The sequence below is a fragment of the Pelodiscus sinensis genome, chromosome 4 (assembly GCF_052426305.1).
Source record: "Pelodiscus sinensis isolate ZL-2025 chromosome 4, ASM5242630v1, whole genome shotgun sequence".
NCBI classification, from domain to species: domain Eukaryota; kingdom Metazoa; phylum Chordata; order Testudines; family Trionychidae; genus Pelodiscus; species Pelodiscus sinensis.
The window spans coordinates 73,726,290-73,742,440 of NC_143055.1; the positions used below are offsets into that span (position 1 = coordinate 73,726,290).

Sequence of the window (16,151 nt, forward strand, 5' to 3'; positions counted from 1 at the left end):
TTAAATAAATGCATGTTACAGGGATCTGATGAGTATTTTATATTAATACTTTTTCCTTTAATTAACTATTAAATAAGGCAGAAGGTTTGGAAATGGTAATACCAGGAGATTTGAATCCCTATCAAAACACAATGTCTCTTGAGATCTCTTCTTAGACTATTGGAAGGTCAATAATTAAAACCTGAGAAGGGTGAAAATAGAGTTGTCAGCAAGTAAATATGATTTGTCTATTCATCACTTAGACATTACAGAGACAAACATTATAGGGAAATCTAAAAGTAATAGAATTAAACCCACCCTGATTTTAGAAAAGGGCAGTTATTTCAACCAAATTGATCTTAATTTTCATGAAAGGTCTTTATCACTTCCCTATTTACAATGTTTAGATCCATTTAATTCAAACCTCATTAAGAGTAGTAATAACTCATCAATTTGTTAGCCAAACCTTTTCATGTTACTTTTCATAATGCTATAAAATGGTCTATTTAAATCCTGAAGTGTTATAAAACCACCAGATTGTTAGTTGCTTCAGATGCTTTGAAAAATAATTACTCCAAATTATTTTTATATTTAATTAGCTGTGTAATGCATTTAATTAGAGACCCAACTATGCCATTTCAAATTGGGTAGTGTGGTGGAAAAGTAGATTGTAAAATTTTATAAGTGGAAATGTTAAATTTCCTGTAGACATTTCACATATAATAGAAAACTGCCATTGATGGATCTCTAGATATCTCCAACATTTAAAAAAAAATGCAATGTTCAATTAAACAGCTTCAAGATAGCTAAAATAATGTGAGGTACAATTTCCGCTCAGTACAGATTATGTATTACAGATAGCTAATGAATTTAAAGGAGCATGTGTGTTCACTTGTTTGCTATTTGCAATGAAAATTTCCCTCCTTGACTGATGACAGTTGCTCAGGCTCAGAAGGGTACCCTGTGTTCATGTTCACACAGTTGAGCTGTACTCCCTTTGCCCCACACTTTAGGGCTCCTGCATGAAATTTGATATCTCTGGATTATTTCAGGCAATGTGGGGGAGCTGACAACAGCCTTCCCTGTAAGGTGGCAAGAGATATTTTTAAATTTTGGACAAGGGAATTTGCTGGTATTGAAATAGTATTAGTGCATGAACATGTATTTTAAATGTAAGTTCTCTTTCTGTCTGCATGGTTTATTTCCACTACTACACTTTTTTTCTGTGAAAAATGTTTATTAACTTGTTTAGACACAGTCTGAAGTGTTGTTTAAAGGCATGAGCACAATAAACTTAATGTGTCAATGTTTCAGGGAATCTAAATTATTTTCAGAATTTCAGAAATTGAGAAGGGATAAGTGGAAGGAGAAAATGTTGGGCTGGTGTCAAGCGATAGCTCGTAACCCTCACAGATTCCCAAACATCACAAGAACACCTGAGGTCTCAGTTGATGCGTCACATACCTCTACCTTGGTGAGTGAAAAGTTATGTTTCATGATGGTATGCAGATGAACCTCAAAACTGCTAAAATAAATGTTAAGAAAAGTACTGTTTGTCCTTCATCTTTGTATATTTGAATCACTTTCGCAACTGCTATTTTTAGTTTTTCATTTGCCAGTTTTTCCCCTTTTCTGTCATGCATTGTCCATTCCATTTTTCACACCGCAGTCTTCATCTTGTCTTAGTAATAAAAAAAATGCGTGAAATAAATCTGTACTTCTACTCTTTGGTTTGAACAATGATGTTAGACTATCAAATGTACCCCACTCTGACTTGATTAAGCTCTGTTGCTGCAGCTGTTACTCAAACAAATAGACTCATTCAGGTCAGTGGACTAGTAATATAGCTGAGAGAGTGTATATAGGTTGCAGAATATGGCCCCATGTCAAATAGCTCTAGCACCAATAAAAAATAGTTTGTGTATGCAGTTTGTCTAAAACAATACTGAACAGTATCTGTGTATTAGAAGCATGCTGAGTTGAATATGCTGTTGGATACAATGTAGATGAAATTTTAGTAATGCTTACCATTTCTCTTTGCTCAAATGAAAGGAGGACACTAGCAGTAAGCCTAGTTCTGGATGTAAAACAAGACCTGATTCCTGCCGGATATGGTGTTCCTTTGCTGTCAGTAACGTCTCATAAATCAACTTATATTTCCTCCCATTTATTTCTTGCATTGTGGTTGTTTTATTAAAAAAAATTGTAACAGTAAATAAGTTTAAAATGAACTTTTAAAGAATTAGAGTTGTGACATTCTCCTTCCAAGATGTTACAGTATTGCATATGCATTTGTTATATGAAACTGAGTGTTTAATTGGCCTCCTTTGATGTTTCATTCATTCTTTGTCACTTGTTTTGACTGGGAAATTTATTCTATGAAGACACTTTTCTTTTTATGGAATTCCTCTTATAACTTTTGCATTAAGGTGATAGAGAATTGCTCCTTAAGCAAAAACAAATCATCTGTCAGTTTTCCCACTTTTTCCCCCTTGGGAATGTTTAACATTTTCAAGGTTTTACATGAGGCAGGCATATCAAGTCAAGTATTACTAAAGAGTTGTCAAGAAGAAACATTAGAACCCATGAAAAAAGAGAAAAGCTGTTGAACTACAGACCTGTCATCAAAACAGAAAAAACAAAAATTTGTTTAAAACCAGGTTTCTTTAGAGAGAAATGTGGTAGTCTGAAGAGATGTTGGAGCAGAGGGGACAAACAGCTGCAGCAAGCTACATAGCAGAGGTTCAAACTCTGGTGAAAAAGCCCCTTTTTAGAGTTATTTAACACGACAAAGCATACTAGTTTTTTGGCATCCGTGTACTATATACTGTTAGGGTTTAAAGCAAGCCAGATAATTCCAGGTTGTTATACTTAATTCTAATTTATATAATTCTAAAGAATTTGAGAGATGAAATGTACTTTATCTGAAAGTAAAAGGAGAAAAGGGAGAGTGAGTAAGAGGAAAAACAAAACTTGTGAGTCTGAATCCTGTTTAAACATGTTTTTCCTTAACTTTGGTGGTGGTAATTTTTTGAGAACTTGAAGTGCTAAAGAGAGTTTACCCCACCACAAAAATGCATGAAAAAAATCTGTAATTTACAACCCAATGTGTCCTTAATTCCTGTTACAATTGTCATCCATTTGATTTGATTGTCTCAGAGGAAAGCACTGTTGTCAAACAGATGCGTTAGAACTTGTAATTATAAGGTCAGCTCACTTAATTAATGATAGCTTGAGAGTGCAATGAAGTTAGCTGGCATTTATTTTTTCTATCTATTTATGATTATAAAAATTACAGTTGTATATATTCAAATGAGAAATGTATGTCACAACCTTCCCCAGTTATTTTGTGGTCTTAAGCAACTTGTATTCAACTCCTATTAACTACTATAGTGATTTTTGTGAAAAAGATGGCTTGTGCAGTATCTCTTGAAAACCAGTAACACACTGTGCAGTAATATTGTTGTGAAGTACATATAACATTGCTCTGCATGAAACTATGGATACTCAGAGGCTACGTCTAGACTACAGTTTTCTGTTGGCAGAGGGATGTAAATGAAGCACTTCGAAAGCGCAAATGAAGTGGGGATTTAAATATTCTGCACTTCATTTGCATAATCACGTCATGGTGCTCTTTTGAAAAAGCGCTATTTCAAAATTGAAACCGCAGTCTAGACGCGGTTCTTTTGAAAATGGGGCGCTTTTCCAAAAGATGCTGTAAACCTCAAAAAATGAGGATCGATTCAGTAAAGTCCGTGCTTCTAGTAAGCTGACAGGTTAGCATGTTTTACTGTCTCTATAGATGCAACAAATGTAATACTTTCTCTGTAATAGGCCAGAGTAAGGTTGCCAACTTGTTACTTACACAAAAATTAACATCACTTCTCCCCTCTTCCATGGTCTTGCCCCCATTTACTCCATACCCACCGCCCTTCCCTTGCTGTCTGCACCCTCATTCACTTGCTCATTTTCACTAGCCTGGCTTAGCGGGTTGGGAGGTGGGAGGTCATGAAGGCTCTTGGTTCAGAGTATGGGAGGGTGCTCTGGGCAGGGGAAGGGGTTTGGCGTATGAGGGGGTGAGTGCTCTTGCTGGGGATGCAGATTGTGGAGTGAGGCTGGGGATGTGGGGTTTGAGGTGCAGGAGGGTGATCCAGGCTGGGATTGAGGGGAATCGGAGCTGAGGCAGAGGGTTTGAGGAGTTTCAGGGGTGCAGTCTCAAGCAGCTCCCAAAAGCAGCGGCACATTTCTCCCTTCCAGCTCCTTCACAAAAGCACTAACATTCAGCTCTGTTTTCCACCCTGTCTGTAGGCATTGCCCCCCAGCCTCCCATTGGCACAGTTCCTGACCAATGGGAGCGGTGGGGCAATGCTTGGAGCAGGGGAGTCTGTGCAGAGATATCTGGCTGCCGTAAGGCAAAGGAGCTTGAGAGGGACATGCTAGCAGCTTTGTGGGGACAGTGAGGTATTGAGGATAGCAGGGAGCCTGTCAGCCACACAGCATGGCACTGTCAACAGACCACAGACTGGTCAGCAATGCTGAACTTGAGCCACCAGGATCCCTTTTTTGGCTGGCTGAGTGGTCTGGTTGAAAACTGGGCACTTGAACACCTTAGTCAAGCGTCAACCCTGAACGCTACAGGAAGACAATTTTAGTGCAAATTTCGGATTGGAAGGATACTAGGGTCAGCATGCAAAGAGTTTGCAATTTGAGCAAAGAGTGAAGCTTTTGGGCTTCAAGCAGGCTATTGGAACAGCTCTGAACTGTGGTTGCAGTCACAAGAGATGCAGCTTATAGGGCAGCCATTGACTGAACCCCTTCCAGGCTTGATGGAACCCCAGAATGTCACAGGAATGTAGTTAACAGGATCTTCATGCAGTTTTCTGATTAAGTGAGGTTCACATTTGTACCATGACTAAGCTGGTTTTAAGTGATTCACAAGTTGCCAGGTCAAAAACAGGTCAAAGAGAGGTTACGGTTGTATTAGTTTCTGTTTTGTTTATTTTGGGTAAGGGAATTAAAACAAAAGTAAAGCTTTAAACATGTCTGTCAGCCAAAGTAACTGCAAAGTGAGAGCTAAGGGTGGAAAAGAACAGAATAGAAGAGAAGTGTGAACACCCAAATCCGTTAGCTAAGCAGGGAGACACCAGAAGTGGAAAGCTGCTTAGAAATCTAAAGAACGATATACAGCATGCTGGTGAGCAGCTGCCTACCAACAATCCCTAGAGTTCAAAGTGAAGGAAACCCAAGAAGAAAAGAAACAAAGGCTGCATGGCCAGAGTAAAAGGATCAATCAAGTTACATCTCACGAGGTGCTCCCACCATCCAAGGAATGATCAGCTGAGATACGTCATGCCCTGCATGCTGACTGTATTGAACAATACCTTGCCACTTTTTATGTGATGTTCATTAAGTTCCAAAGGATAAAAAAGATCCACTATTAATTAGTAATCTCTTGGGTAAAGCATTACGTGTGTTTAATGAAACACCATTTGGTAAGGCTTTGAAATAAGATGACTTTTTAAATTGTTGTACTGGAAAAGTCTCAAAATACTCCTGAATTATATAGATTGAAATTTTAGATCCCTCAAAATGTAAGACAAGAATCTTCATAGAGAATGATTGTGTAAATTGTTTGACTGGGGCCCTTGAGTGTTTCCGTAAAATAACTATTAAATACTTATAATCTGCCTTGGATTCCCCTTAAGTTCTCTGCATCACTGTTTACCTATCTGCAAATGAGGCAATAGAACTGAAGCTGTTTATAAAGCATAAAATTGATGACAAATGTTAGTTATGGTTATTACTTATTTAATTGTTCTAGTAGGGTGTAAGTTGAGTCTTTGGATGACATCCTAGCTGTCTTGAAGTCAATGTAAGGTTTGCTATCAACTTGGAAAGTGCCAGAATTTTGTCCTTGTTTTGCGTATACTCATAGTATAACTGTTTCTTTGCATGACTTTTCTCTACCTTTTGTTAGAGAATGTTCAATATTTTCACTTGTGTGGCAAAATTGTACAATGTAGAGGAGGCATTGGGCTTGGTGCAAGAGATGGGTTCCTTCCTGGCAGATTAACAGCTGTAGAAACTATCTGAGCTATAGTGCCCAAGATACAACAGCAAAGTGGATCTGGGAAGGGATAATCCATCAGGAAAAAGATAATTCTCAGCAACTACAAGAGGGAGATAGAGCTCACCAGCTCCCACTAACCCTTCAGCATTCAACTCTGTAGGTGTTCATGGAACTCTAAGTCTGTAATATCCCTGGCATCACAGTGGAATAGATAGACCAAGACACATTGGTCAGATTTTGGTGAGTCATGAGCCTCATATCTGAATAAGCTCTGTCCACTCTTCAGCAGTATGAAATCACCTCCATGGGCTCAGTCCCTGCAATTAGTATTTTAACTGCAAGAGTAGAAAAGGAGTACAGGAAAGAAGTGCATGGGAGAAAGAACAAAGAAGATCACTTTTCCTTCTCCTGGGCCTGGCAAAAAAGGGATGATGGCACTGTAAATAGAATTGCTGCACAGAACTGGAAAGGGTTAGTGGCTGGTATAATATGAATAAACTATATGGCAATGATTTCAAGTAAGGTGTTAAAAGACATTTTTACAGGAAGACAGCAGCAGAGGGCACATACTTTGTCACAATGATCATGATAAACATCCATTCCTATGCCTTGGTTGAGGAATTATTACAAAGTGAAAAGATCTGATTAAGAGTGTTACAGCTTGACAAAAATGAATTGCTCCAACCTAGCATTTCTTCTCCACTGCTCCATTTCCAACATTACCCATCTAAGTGCTGCTTCAATCAGGAACCAGACTGCTGGTAGTTTACTGAATTTCTATCCAGTTTAACAAATCCTGTAAATCCATTCATCTCTTTGGTGCTCACTGCTGTGAGTGTTATGGATTTTCTTGCATCCTGCAGAAGATAGAGTATGCTTTAAATTATTTGTAGCAGCTGTAAATACTCTCCCCAGAAACAACCATGGTACTCTGCTTTCTGTGTGTGTTCTGAAGTGACAGTTGTTTCATACAAACTGAATTTAGCTTCCATTTATCACCTTATTTTAAAACCCCAAAAGATTAAAATGTCCATTAAAGTTTCTCAAGCTATATTTCATCACAGGAACTTGCTAAAATTCCCAAAATGAGTATAGTTTGAAAAAAAAATATTACTCCTTCCCTTTAAAAAAAAAAGTTGAATTTTTATTTCCCCAAAGGGATTGATTTAGAATTTCCAAATATGTTCTGTTGACTCTTCTAACTAGTAATGCCTTTTCGTGTTTTGAAGGGAAGAGAAGCAGGTCCATGTGGAAATTACACATCATATGTGCTTTTATGTCTGTTATATGTACTTCTATGACTGTCCAGATGGGATTTAAGGTATAATCCCAATCAGTAAAGAGTTGTCATCACTTGTCCTGAACCCCAGGCAGCACACAGCGCCTTGATATTGTGGTTCCCTGGCACTTCGATGGTCAGCAAACAGCATGCAAGCCACACCCTGAATGTCGCTGTGCTTTGATAGCTCTGGTTCAGTGGCTGTGACCCTAGCAACCTGTTTTCAGCCAAACCCTTTAGGCCTTGTTGCAACAAGCAACATGTCTTCTGTGTATGGAAAGTTACTGTCCATGATGGAATCTGGGGTCACATATCCACATCACATGCCCGTACATGTTTTGTTGAATCACATGGGTGACCATTGGCTCCTTGCTGTCAAACGAGTCTCCAAAAAGAGTTTGGAGAGCTGACTTTTCTTAAAGGCCCAGCAAGCTTGAATAGTCCCTTCACAATGGACTGGTGAGACTGGATGGAGGTGTTAGCCCAAGAACAAAGGCATCTAAGGTAAAAATACATAGACTTACGTCCATAACTTCAGATACAGACATATTATATACATTTAACCAGGATAATTATACTTGACAGATGGTAACTTTTTCATTGATACTTTTACTTGATATACTTTGTACAAGATTTGTTGCAATTATATAATAATGGTATCAATAAAAGTGTAAATGGCCATCCATCTTTTTTTATACAGTGTCCCATTTACATGACATGCAGATGTTGCATACGTTCAGTTGGCTATTTGAGGTTTAGCTCATCTTTGTAACTCATCTAAAGTTTCTGTTCTTTGCTGGTAGGGAAAGGGGGCGGGCAGTAACTAAGCTCTGTCTTCCCCCTGCTTGATAGGTTTTTTTAATCTGTTTAAATGTATTCTCATTGTCTTTCCATGTACAGTACATTGGAAATGTCTGGTCAGTGGTGAAACAGCATTCCTTTGTGTACATTGGTAACTCTTGTTTGGCAGACATGTTTAAGAATTATAATTGGATAATGTATATGGTTTATATATAATTGGTTTATGTATAATTGGTTATGTAAAGAATTATAATTGGAAACTTTGCATCAGTTGCACCTAATAATACATGAGTTGCATGATGATACTAATAACAGGTGAGTTATGAACTTTCCAGTGACACATTTACAGGGTGCCTTTTAGATGTAGATGATAACAATAGTGTGTTGAGGTACACCAATATAGTTAGGTCAACAGAAACACAGTATAAGTCGTCAGGGTACCCCTGCCTTTTAGCCTGGGAATTTTCTGAATGTCACTATTTTCCCCTAAGTTAAGCAGAAAGAGAATTACTAATGGCTCATTAAAACATTGCTAGAAAATGAGGAGTAGAATACAGTTGAAGAAGCTTAGAGGGGAAAAGGCAAAGGAAGGGGAAATATGACACTCAAGGACTGCATACTGTTTAGAAAAGATTTTTAATTAAGGATTGTTTTTTCCCCACTAGTTGAAGTAAGGTTAGGCACTCTATTGTTTTCTGCAGAGGTATATGTGCGTTAAAATGGCAGCATGCAGTATTATATTTTTTGTCCTTTGTTTCTCTCCCTCCTCCCCCATTTTTTCTGGTTTTTTTCCCCTGTTTTCTGATCAGAGGGGTACCTTTTGCTGGTCTGCTGGAAAGCCATTCAGATATTGCAAAGTTAAAAGCTGTTGCCACTTCCTGCTGCAATTCATGTAACACAATTTGTTTTTGTGTGCATAACAAAAATCTCTCAATATTCTGTTAGCACTTCACATCTGCCATTACCACATCTTAGCAGTAACCCCACATAGTGGAATAGTAATAGAAATGTAGCCGTGTTAGTCTGGTGTAGCTGAAACAAAATACAGGACTAACAAAATGGTTTATTAGATGATGAGCTTTCGTGGGCCAGACCCACTTCCTCAGATCAAATAGTGGAAGAAAATAGTCACAACCATATATACCAAAGGATACAATTAAAAAAAATCAATATGAAAAGGACAAATCAAATTTCAGAACAGAAGGGGATGCGGGAGGAGAGGGGGAAGGTAAATGTCTGTGAGCTAATGGTATTAGAGGTGATAATTGGGGAAGCTATCTTTGTAATGGGTAAGATAGCTAGAGTCCCAACAAAGACTCTAGCTATCTTGCCCATTACAAAGATAGCTTCCCCAATTATCACCTCTAATACCATTAGCTCACAGACATTTACCTTCCCCCTCTCCTCCCGCATCCCCTTCTGTTCTGAAATTTGGTTTGTCCTTTTCATATTGATTTTTTTTTTAATTGTATCCTTTGGTATATATGGTTGTGACTATTTTCTTCCACTATTTGATCTGAGGAAGTGAGTCTGGCCCACGAAAGCTCATCACCTAATAAACCATCTTGTTAGTCTTTAAAGTGCTACATAGTCCTGTATTTTGTTTCACCCACATAGTGGAAACTCTAGACAGAATGCAGACAAATTCTACCATCTCCCTCTTAGACTACTACACTATTTAAGAGATTTCAGTAAATTTTGACCTCAGAGATTTGTTCTTATTATTTAAAGGAGAACTGTGTAGCTAATATAACAACATCTCTTTAAAAAACATCCAAAGAATCCAGTAACATGTTACCTTGTCAAGGGACCCTAGACTCTTCTCCTTGCTCCTGTAAATGATCTTGCCATACAAGATTACCTAACCATTAGGAACGAACAATATGATCCTTACATTATGAACCATGTCATGATTATCATCTGTTGTGGGAATTACACTAGAATGTGTAGCTAGAGAAAGAAGTTGAACGAGAACCAGAGTGGAGATGGGGCAATATTAGGAAGAAAATCTTTCAGATTAAGTATTTGCACAACAATTCAATTGGCTTTTTGTCAATACTGTGAATAGGGTTATCTGAGAGGGGATAATTAATGTATATGTAGCTGTTCAGCAGATGTGGCATGAACATTGTGCAATGCATTGTGACATGGGAAACGGATGGAGAAGAGGTGCAATGTTAAACTACTCCAAAACCCCCACAGAGACAAGGGACAGGTGATATAAAGCAGTACTTTAATATGGAATAAAATGGTGAATTATTCCAAATGCATTGAAGAAATGTATAGTATAAAATCTATGCTTGGTAAAATTAAAATTAAAACTATCTGAGCAACATAGCGAGAAATAGAGATTATTAACTTTAGATCACTGGAGTTAATAGTTGCTGCTCAAACTAATCCATAAATTATCTGTTTGGCAGTTCCTAGTTGATCACAGAAATAATCACCATAGATAGAGACTGGCAGAGATTGGAAGAGTAAGAGCCTCTGGACCACAATGTAGTCCCTTTATGGTGGGGCATAGGCACTATGAGGGGGCAGTTTGTGCAAAACTTCACAAAGTAGCAGCCTACCTTAGAATCATTATGAAACTGTGGGGAGGACCTTAGAGTATTTCAGATAATGAAAACGTCCCATTAATGTAGCGACAAGAAAGAACTGCTAGGAAATCAAAATGAAGATTAACGTGTCTTTTAACTAATTCCTTGTAAAAAAAAAATACTGGATTGAATAGTGCAGGTTAAAAATGCCTCAGCCTTATCAAAGCCACTAAATTGTGCTTTTTATAATTACAAGGTTGCTTACAGTTTCTGATGGAATGCATTTATAATAGTTTATAATTAACTTTTATAAACTTCAGAAACATAGTCTTTAAGAGTGAGACAGTGGTGCAAATGATTGTGTAACCCACACACCTCTGGGGTGTGGCTCCCTGTCCTGAGTAGTGGCACTTAGACCATTTACAGAAAGAAAGAATGAGTTTCCTCTACAGAGTTAACTAAGAGTCAGCTGGCTTTTAGCTCAAGCGGTAGAGGCTCATGCACCAAGCTCTAGAAGTCCTAGGTTTGATTTTGCCTGTCAACATTACAATTGCAGACCCAGACCCCCCCCCCAAAAGTCATTTAAGGTAACAATCTAAGTACTCTTTAACCAAGTGATTGCTCACAGGTTGAGAAACTGTAGTTTCTCACACCACTTCATGCACTTGATTAATATCTGGTGTATATTTTACTTACTTTGAAGTCATTTTTATAATGGCCCTTTATCGGTGTTGATTTAGCATACATTTTTTGAAGTGCCCAAATAACTTAGAACCTTAAGCTCTTTTTTCAAAAGGGACTTAGGCCAAAGGTGCTGGAACGAGAGGTTCTGGGGGTGTTGCTGCACTGCCTGGCTTGATGTGGTTTCTGTCATATTGAAAGTTTACGGTTTGATGCCATGACTCTTATCACCCCCACTGTAAAACAGTTTCAGCCTCCCTCAGGCCATTGGAAGCCTAATTCTCATTGTTAGCTTGTGGCACCTAAAGTCACTCTCACTTTTGAATATTTTACTCTTACCCAGCAATTACTATGGAGACCAAAGGAAGCCATGAAACTTTCAGAGTCTTTCTATAACTTCAGTAGAGACAGTATTTGATTAGTCACTTCTCTTCTCCTATCCCTTCATGCTCGGAGCAGGAGCCCATTTCTGTGAGATGGGAGAGGTGGAAGAAAAGCAGATTGTGTGATCATTGATGGAGCATATTGACTGAGTCACCGGGGCAGAGGCTCAGGATATGGAGTAGAGCTGGTCAGAAAAAAATTAACAGAAAAAGTTGCTGTAATGTGCTAATTCATCAAAATATTCCATGGGAGTGTGACAGTTTTAACTAAACTCCTTCAGAAATGATTCCACCTGCCCAGCTCCATGGCAACCTGCCTGGCAAGCTAATGGGCAGTTGGATCACTTGGAGTCCTGGTTCCAGGGCTTGTAGCTCAGATTTCAGAAGTTAGGGCTTCTAAGGTTCCTGATTCTACTACTTCTTCTCAGGGCAGCAGGGTCTCCCATCAGTGCTATGTGTAGAATAGGTAATGCCATTCTGAGAAATATTTTTAAATTTTAGGGTTTTGTTCCAAATCAGAATGAAAGCACACTTTGCAATCTCAAAATCTTCCTTGAAATGACTGTTCTCTGCCCACCTCTTGTGTGGAGGATGGTTTGGTAATAAACTTTTTAAATGTAACTGACAAGATATTACCCATTGACATTTTTGCCTGTATGATGTCTGTCATCATTCTTGTCTGTTTAGGCCACTCGTATATGTGAGTGGTCCAGCTGACTTAAATGGGAATATTCAAATTTGTTAAATTACTCTCATGTATAGGTATTTTCAGGAAGGGTTTGGGGTCAAAGAGGCAGCAATGTGTCTTCATGCATATTTGCAGAGGGCTAGCACAACTGGGTTCCTAATCCTGATTCAGATCTTGTGACATTTTCACAATAACAATAATAATAATAATGTGATAAATTGTCTTCTCTCTAAGGTATGTATTCTAACAGTTTGGGCCTTGATTCATTTAAGTAATTATATATATGCTTCCATTCCATTGTCTTCAATGGGACGTAATTATTAATTGCTTTGATGAGCTGGAGTTTTGGATTTGTGTCCTAAACACTTTCTTCAACCAGCAGCAGTCTTTCACATACATAATTCAGATGATGAGTCAGTTGGTATCTAGCTTATCTGTGAAGACCAGTCTTCCTTCAGTGTAGGTGGAGGTTTATTATACTATCCTCCTCTATCCTGCTGCTTAGTATATAAACAACAACAAAAAAGATGCATGTGTGTGAACTGAAAGGTCAGATAATGATAGTGTAAAGTAGAAATGCATGTCGCATGTCACCACGCAAGATGCGGAGATCTTTTAATGTACAGTATTGGGTACCATATAATTGATAATCAAAAGAATTCTGAGGGAAACAACATATTTTCTTTCAATAGGACTAGAGTCGCAAGCATGCTATAAATTGTTTTGATTCAGTGTGTTAATTTGCTGTGCCTATTTATTTTGAAGTCTTGAATAGTGCAACAGTGATTTAGCTTTAGATAAAGTATAAAATTTAATTTAAAAATAAAAAAATTCTCTTGATCTGAACATGAAATAATTGGCTTACTGATTTCCATCAGGGATATTGTAATTACTTACTGACTTTCCTGTTGAATAGCCTCATGCTAAGAGACTATAGCAGTGGAAGACTACTGGTTTCTTTTAACTCTTTAGAATAACACCATCAATACTGAATATGCTTAACATAAGAACATTCTGCAGATTAAAGCCAAAAGCTAGTGCTTAATGCTACTGTGATAAAAGCAATATAATTACCTGAACAGATAGATGTGTGGCATTAATTAATTTTCTCGTTTACATATTTAATTGGTGAATTTAATTACATTAGGCTGCAAAACAAGCTTATGAATCTGATGTATTACACAATATCCATTACAGACATAATATGTATTACATAAAATTTTGTGCAAAGACTGCTGCTTGCAATCCAATATAGGTAGAACACTGGTGGTGTGCAGGAACTTTCCTGCATGTACAGTGCATGCCAAATCTATCCTAGGGATATAAAATTGAATTTAGCAAATCATTAATTTTCTAAAGATAGGAAAACAAACACCTTTCATATCCTACCCTTCCCAGCTAGTCAGTTTCTGCACACAACTTGGCATTCACTACAGTTTCCCTATTGCAGCATACTAAGAAATAATACACATCTTATTTCCAAGAACAGAATGATTCTACCTATGGAAATCAAACAAAGCAGCATTATTCAATAGACATAATAAATTTCACAATATTGATCACTTCTCACCATCTGTATGTCTGAAAAATGCAAAATTCAGTTGAGTATTTCATGCTGTATGCATAATTGTGTATTTTGGAAACCTGGAAGACACAGTGTATAATATCTTCTATGGTTCAGCATCATTACTGCTGCCTTACGTTAGGTAGTTATTAGAATAATATGTGGAACATACATAAATTCATAAGAACGAGCCAGGAGAGTCTGAATATCTCATGGTTCCAGGAACTGCAAGTTCATGCCCCAGCAGGGTTGATGCACCATTCATTTTTCTAAAGCTGGAAAACGAGTTTCATGCAGTTTACTGTGCATACATGCTTTTAGATCAGCCATAGTACTACATCAGGGATGGGCTAGACGGCATCCACGGGCCACAACAGTCCGGCCAAACTGGTTGATCCAGCCTGCAGCCACCCTGTCCCTCCTCCCCGCCCCAGGCCAATGAAGGCCTACGGACGGGGGAGTGTGTGAGTCTCCTCCTGTCTCCGCAAGCTGTTCAAAGGACAGGGCGGCAGGCCGAGAGACTTTGCAAGCTCCTCCAGCCCCCGTCCCTGATCGGTCTGGGGGCAGAGGGGAGAGCACAAAGTCTCTTGCCACTGCCAGGGGCACACGGCGCCTAGAGAGAACCACCAACTGTTCAAAACAGCTGGCTGTTCTCTCTTGTGCCACTTGCCCCTCGCAGGGCGGGAATGAGGGACAAAGACTTCACACACTCCCTCACCCCCAGACCAATCAGGGTCTGTGGGCAGGGGAGCAAGTGAAATCTGGCCATGCACTTCGGCATGAGGACATGCCCCTTCTGGGGTGGCCTGCAATCACTTACAAAATTTGTGATGTGTGATTGCACACCCTTGTATTACAGTTAGGTTGGAAGTGACGACTTCAGTATATTCAGGAGACACACACACTTATGGAAGACCTGACTTTGTAACACTTCTAAGCACAATTATTGATTTCACAAACCCTACAATATAGCAAAGTAGGAGGGTAGCCTAGAGGAATCAGAACTTGCATATTTATGCCTCTTTTCACAAGGTGCCCCATAATACGTAAGATGACCATGAGTGATCTTCGGCTCTGGCCCACCGATGGGGAAGGAGGGATAGAATAGACAATTGCCTTGGGACCAGGCAATGCAAGAGTACACAGAGCTCCCAGCTGCTGCTTCTTCAAGCAGCTCATAGTCAGGGATAGTACGCTGTGGGCTGGCAGCACTGAGGACTGCCTGGCCCTGACCCTAGCCCTGGCCCAGAGCCAGCCCCACCACACCTTGCCCAGAGCCTGGTAAGGCTGTTGGCTCCCTTGCCTTGGCCTGATAGTTTCTGGAAAATCTCTAGGAAGAACATGGGTGAAGTGCCACTTTCTTAACAGAGTCTCAGAGAGGAGGGCAGCTGTGTTAGTCTATAACTTTAAAAACAACTTTTAAAAATGAGTAGTCCTGTGGCACCTTAGAGAAGAACAAAAATGTATATACAGTATCATGAGCTTTTGTAGGCAAAACCCTGTGCTAATACTTATGTCCAATGCAGATTTAGTAGCAGTTTCATCCCCTTCTCAGCATACTAATGCTGTGGTGCTCCACGTCCATAGGGGACAAAGCCATTTAGGTCAAGCCTATTAAGATATATACAAAGTGTGACCACGGGATTCTCAGTCAAACATCTGCTGATGTTTGTAATATAAAATATCTGAAGCTGGTGTAAACTGACATCTTCTGGTTATCTGTTAGCAGTTTAGCAATAGTTGTCTTGACACCTTATGATAAAAGGTCACTTACTGGTTAGTTGCTTATGTGCAAGCCTTTAGTCCAGGCATGTCCAAAGTCCGGCCCGCGGGCCAATTGCGGCCCGTGTTCCGGTTTAATATGGCCCCCGCTTCTTCCGCTTCTTCCCCCTCTTCTGGCTCCCCGGCGCTCTTTTGAACTGGCGCACTCAGTGCACCGCTTCCGGCCGCGCTGCCGCCGCCGCCCATGGCCTCCGCGGTCCTAGAGCCTGCCCTGTAGGGCATGTCTGCAGCCCCGCTCCCCCGCTCGGCTGCGGGTTCGCCCTGCCCCCAGGCCACCGTGAGGCCGGCGTGCCCTGCGCTCTCCGCCCGCCTCCGACCCTGCGGGCCCTCCGCCTTGGGGCTGAGAGTGCGGGGACGGCCCTCACGCATGTTCACTTCTTCAAA

The 16,151-nt window shown here is 39.6% G+C and overlaps 1 protein-coding gene across 6 annotated transcripts in view; it reads left to right on the plus strand.

Moving 5' to 3' along the window:
* Positions 1-16,151, plus strand: part of MARCHF1 (membrane associated ring-CH-type finger 1) — a 481,117-nt gene that overhangs the window by 278,676 nt on the left and 186,290 nt on the right. For 4 of the 6 annotated variants that reach the window (XM_089777939.1, XM_089777938.1, XM_089777940.1 and 1 more), the window contains one exon: positions 1,314-1,453. The exons of the other annotated variants lie outside the window; for them this stretch is intronic. In XM_089777939.1, the coding sequence (XP_089634065.1) occupies positions 1,352-1,453 (102 nt within the window). In that variant the 5' untranslated portion in view covers positions 1,314-1,351. The remainder of the gene's footprint in view (positions 1-1,313; positions 1,454-16,151) is intronic. 6 annotated transcript variants of the gene reach the window in all.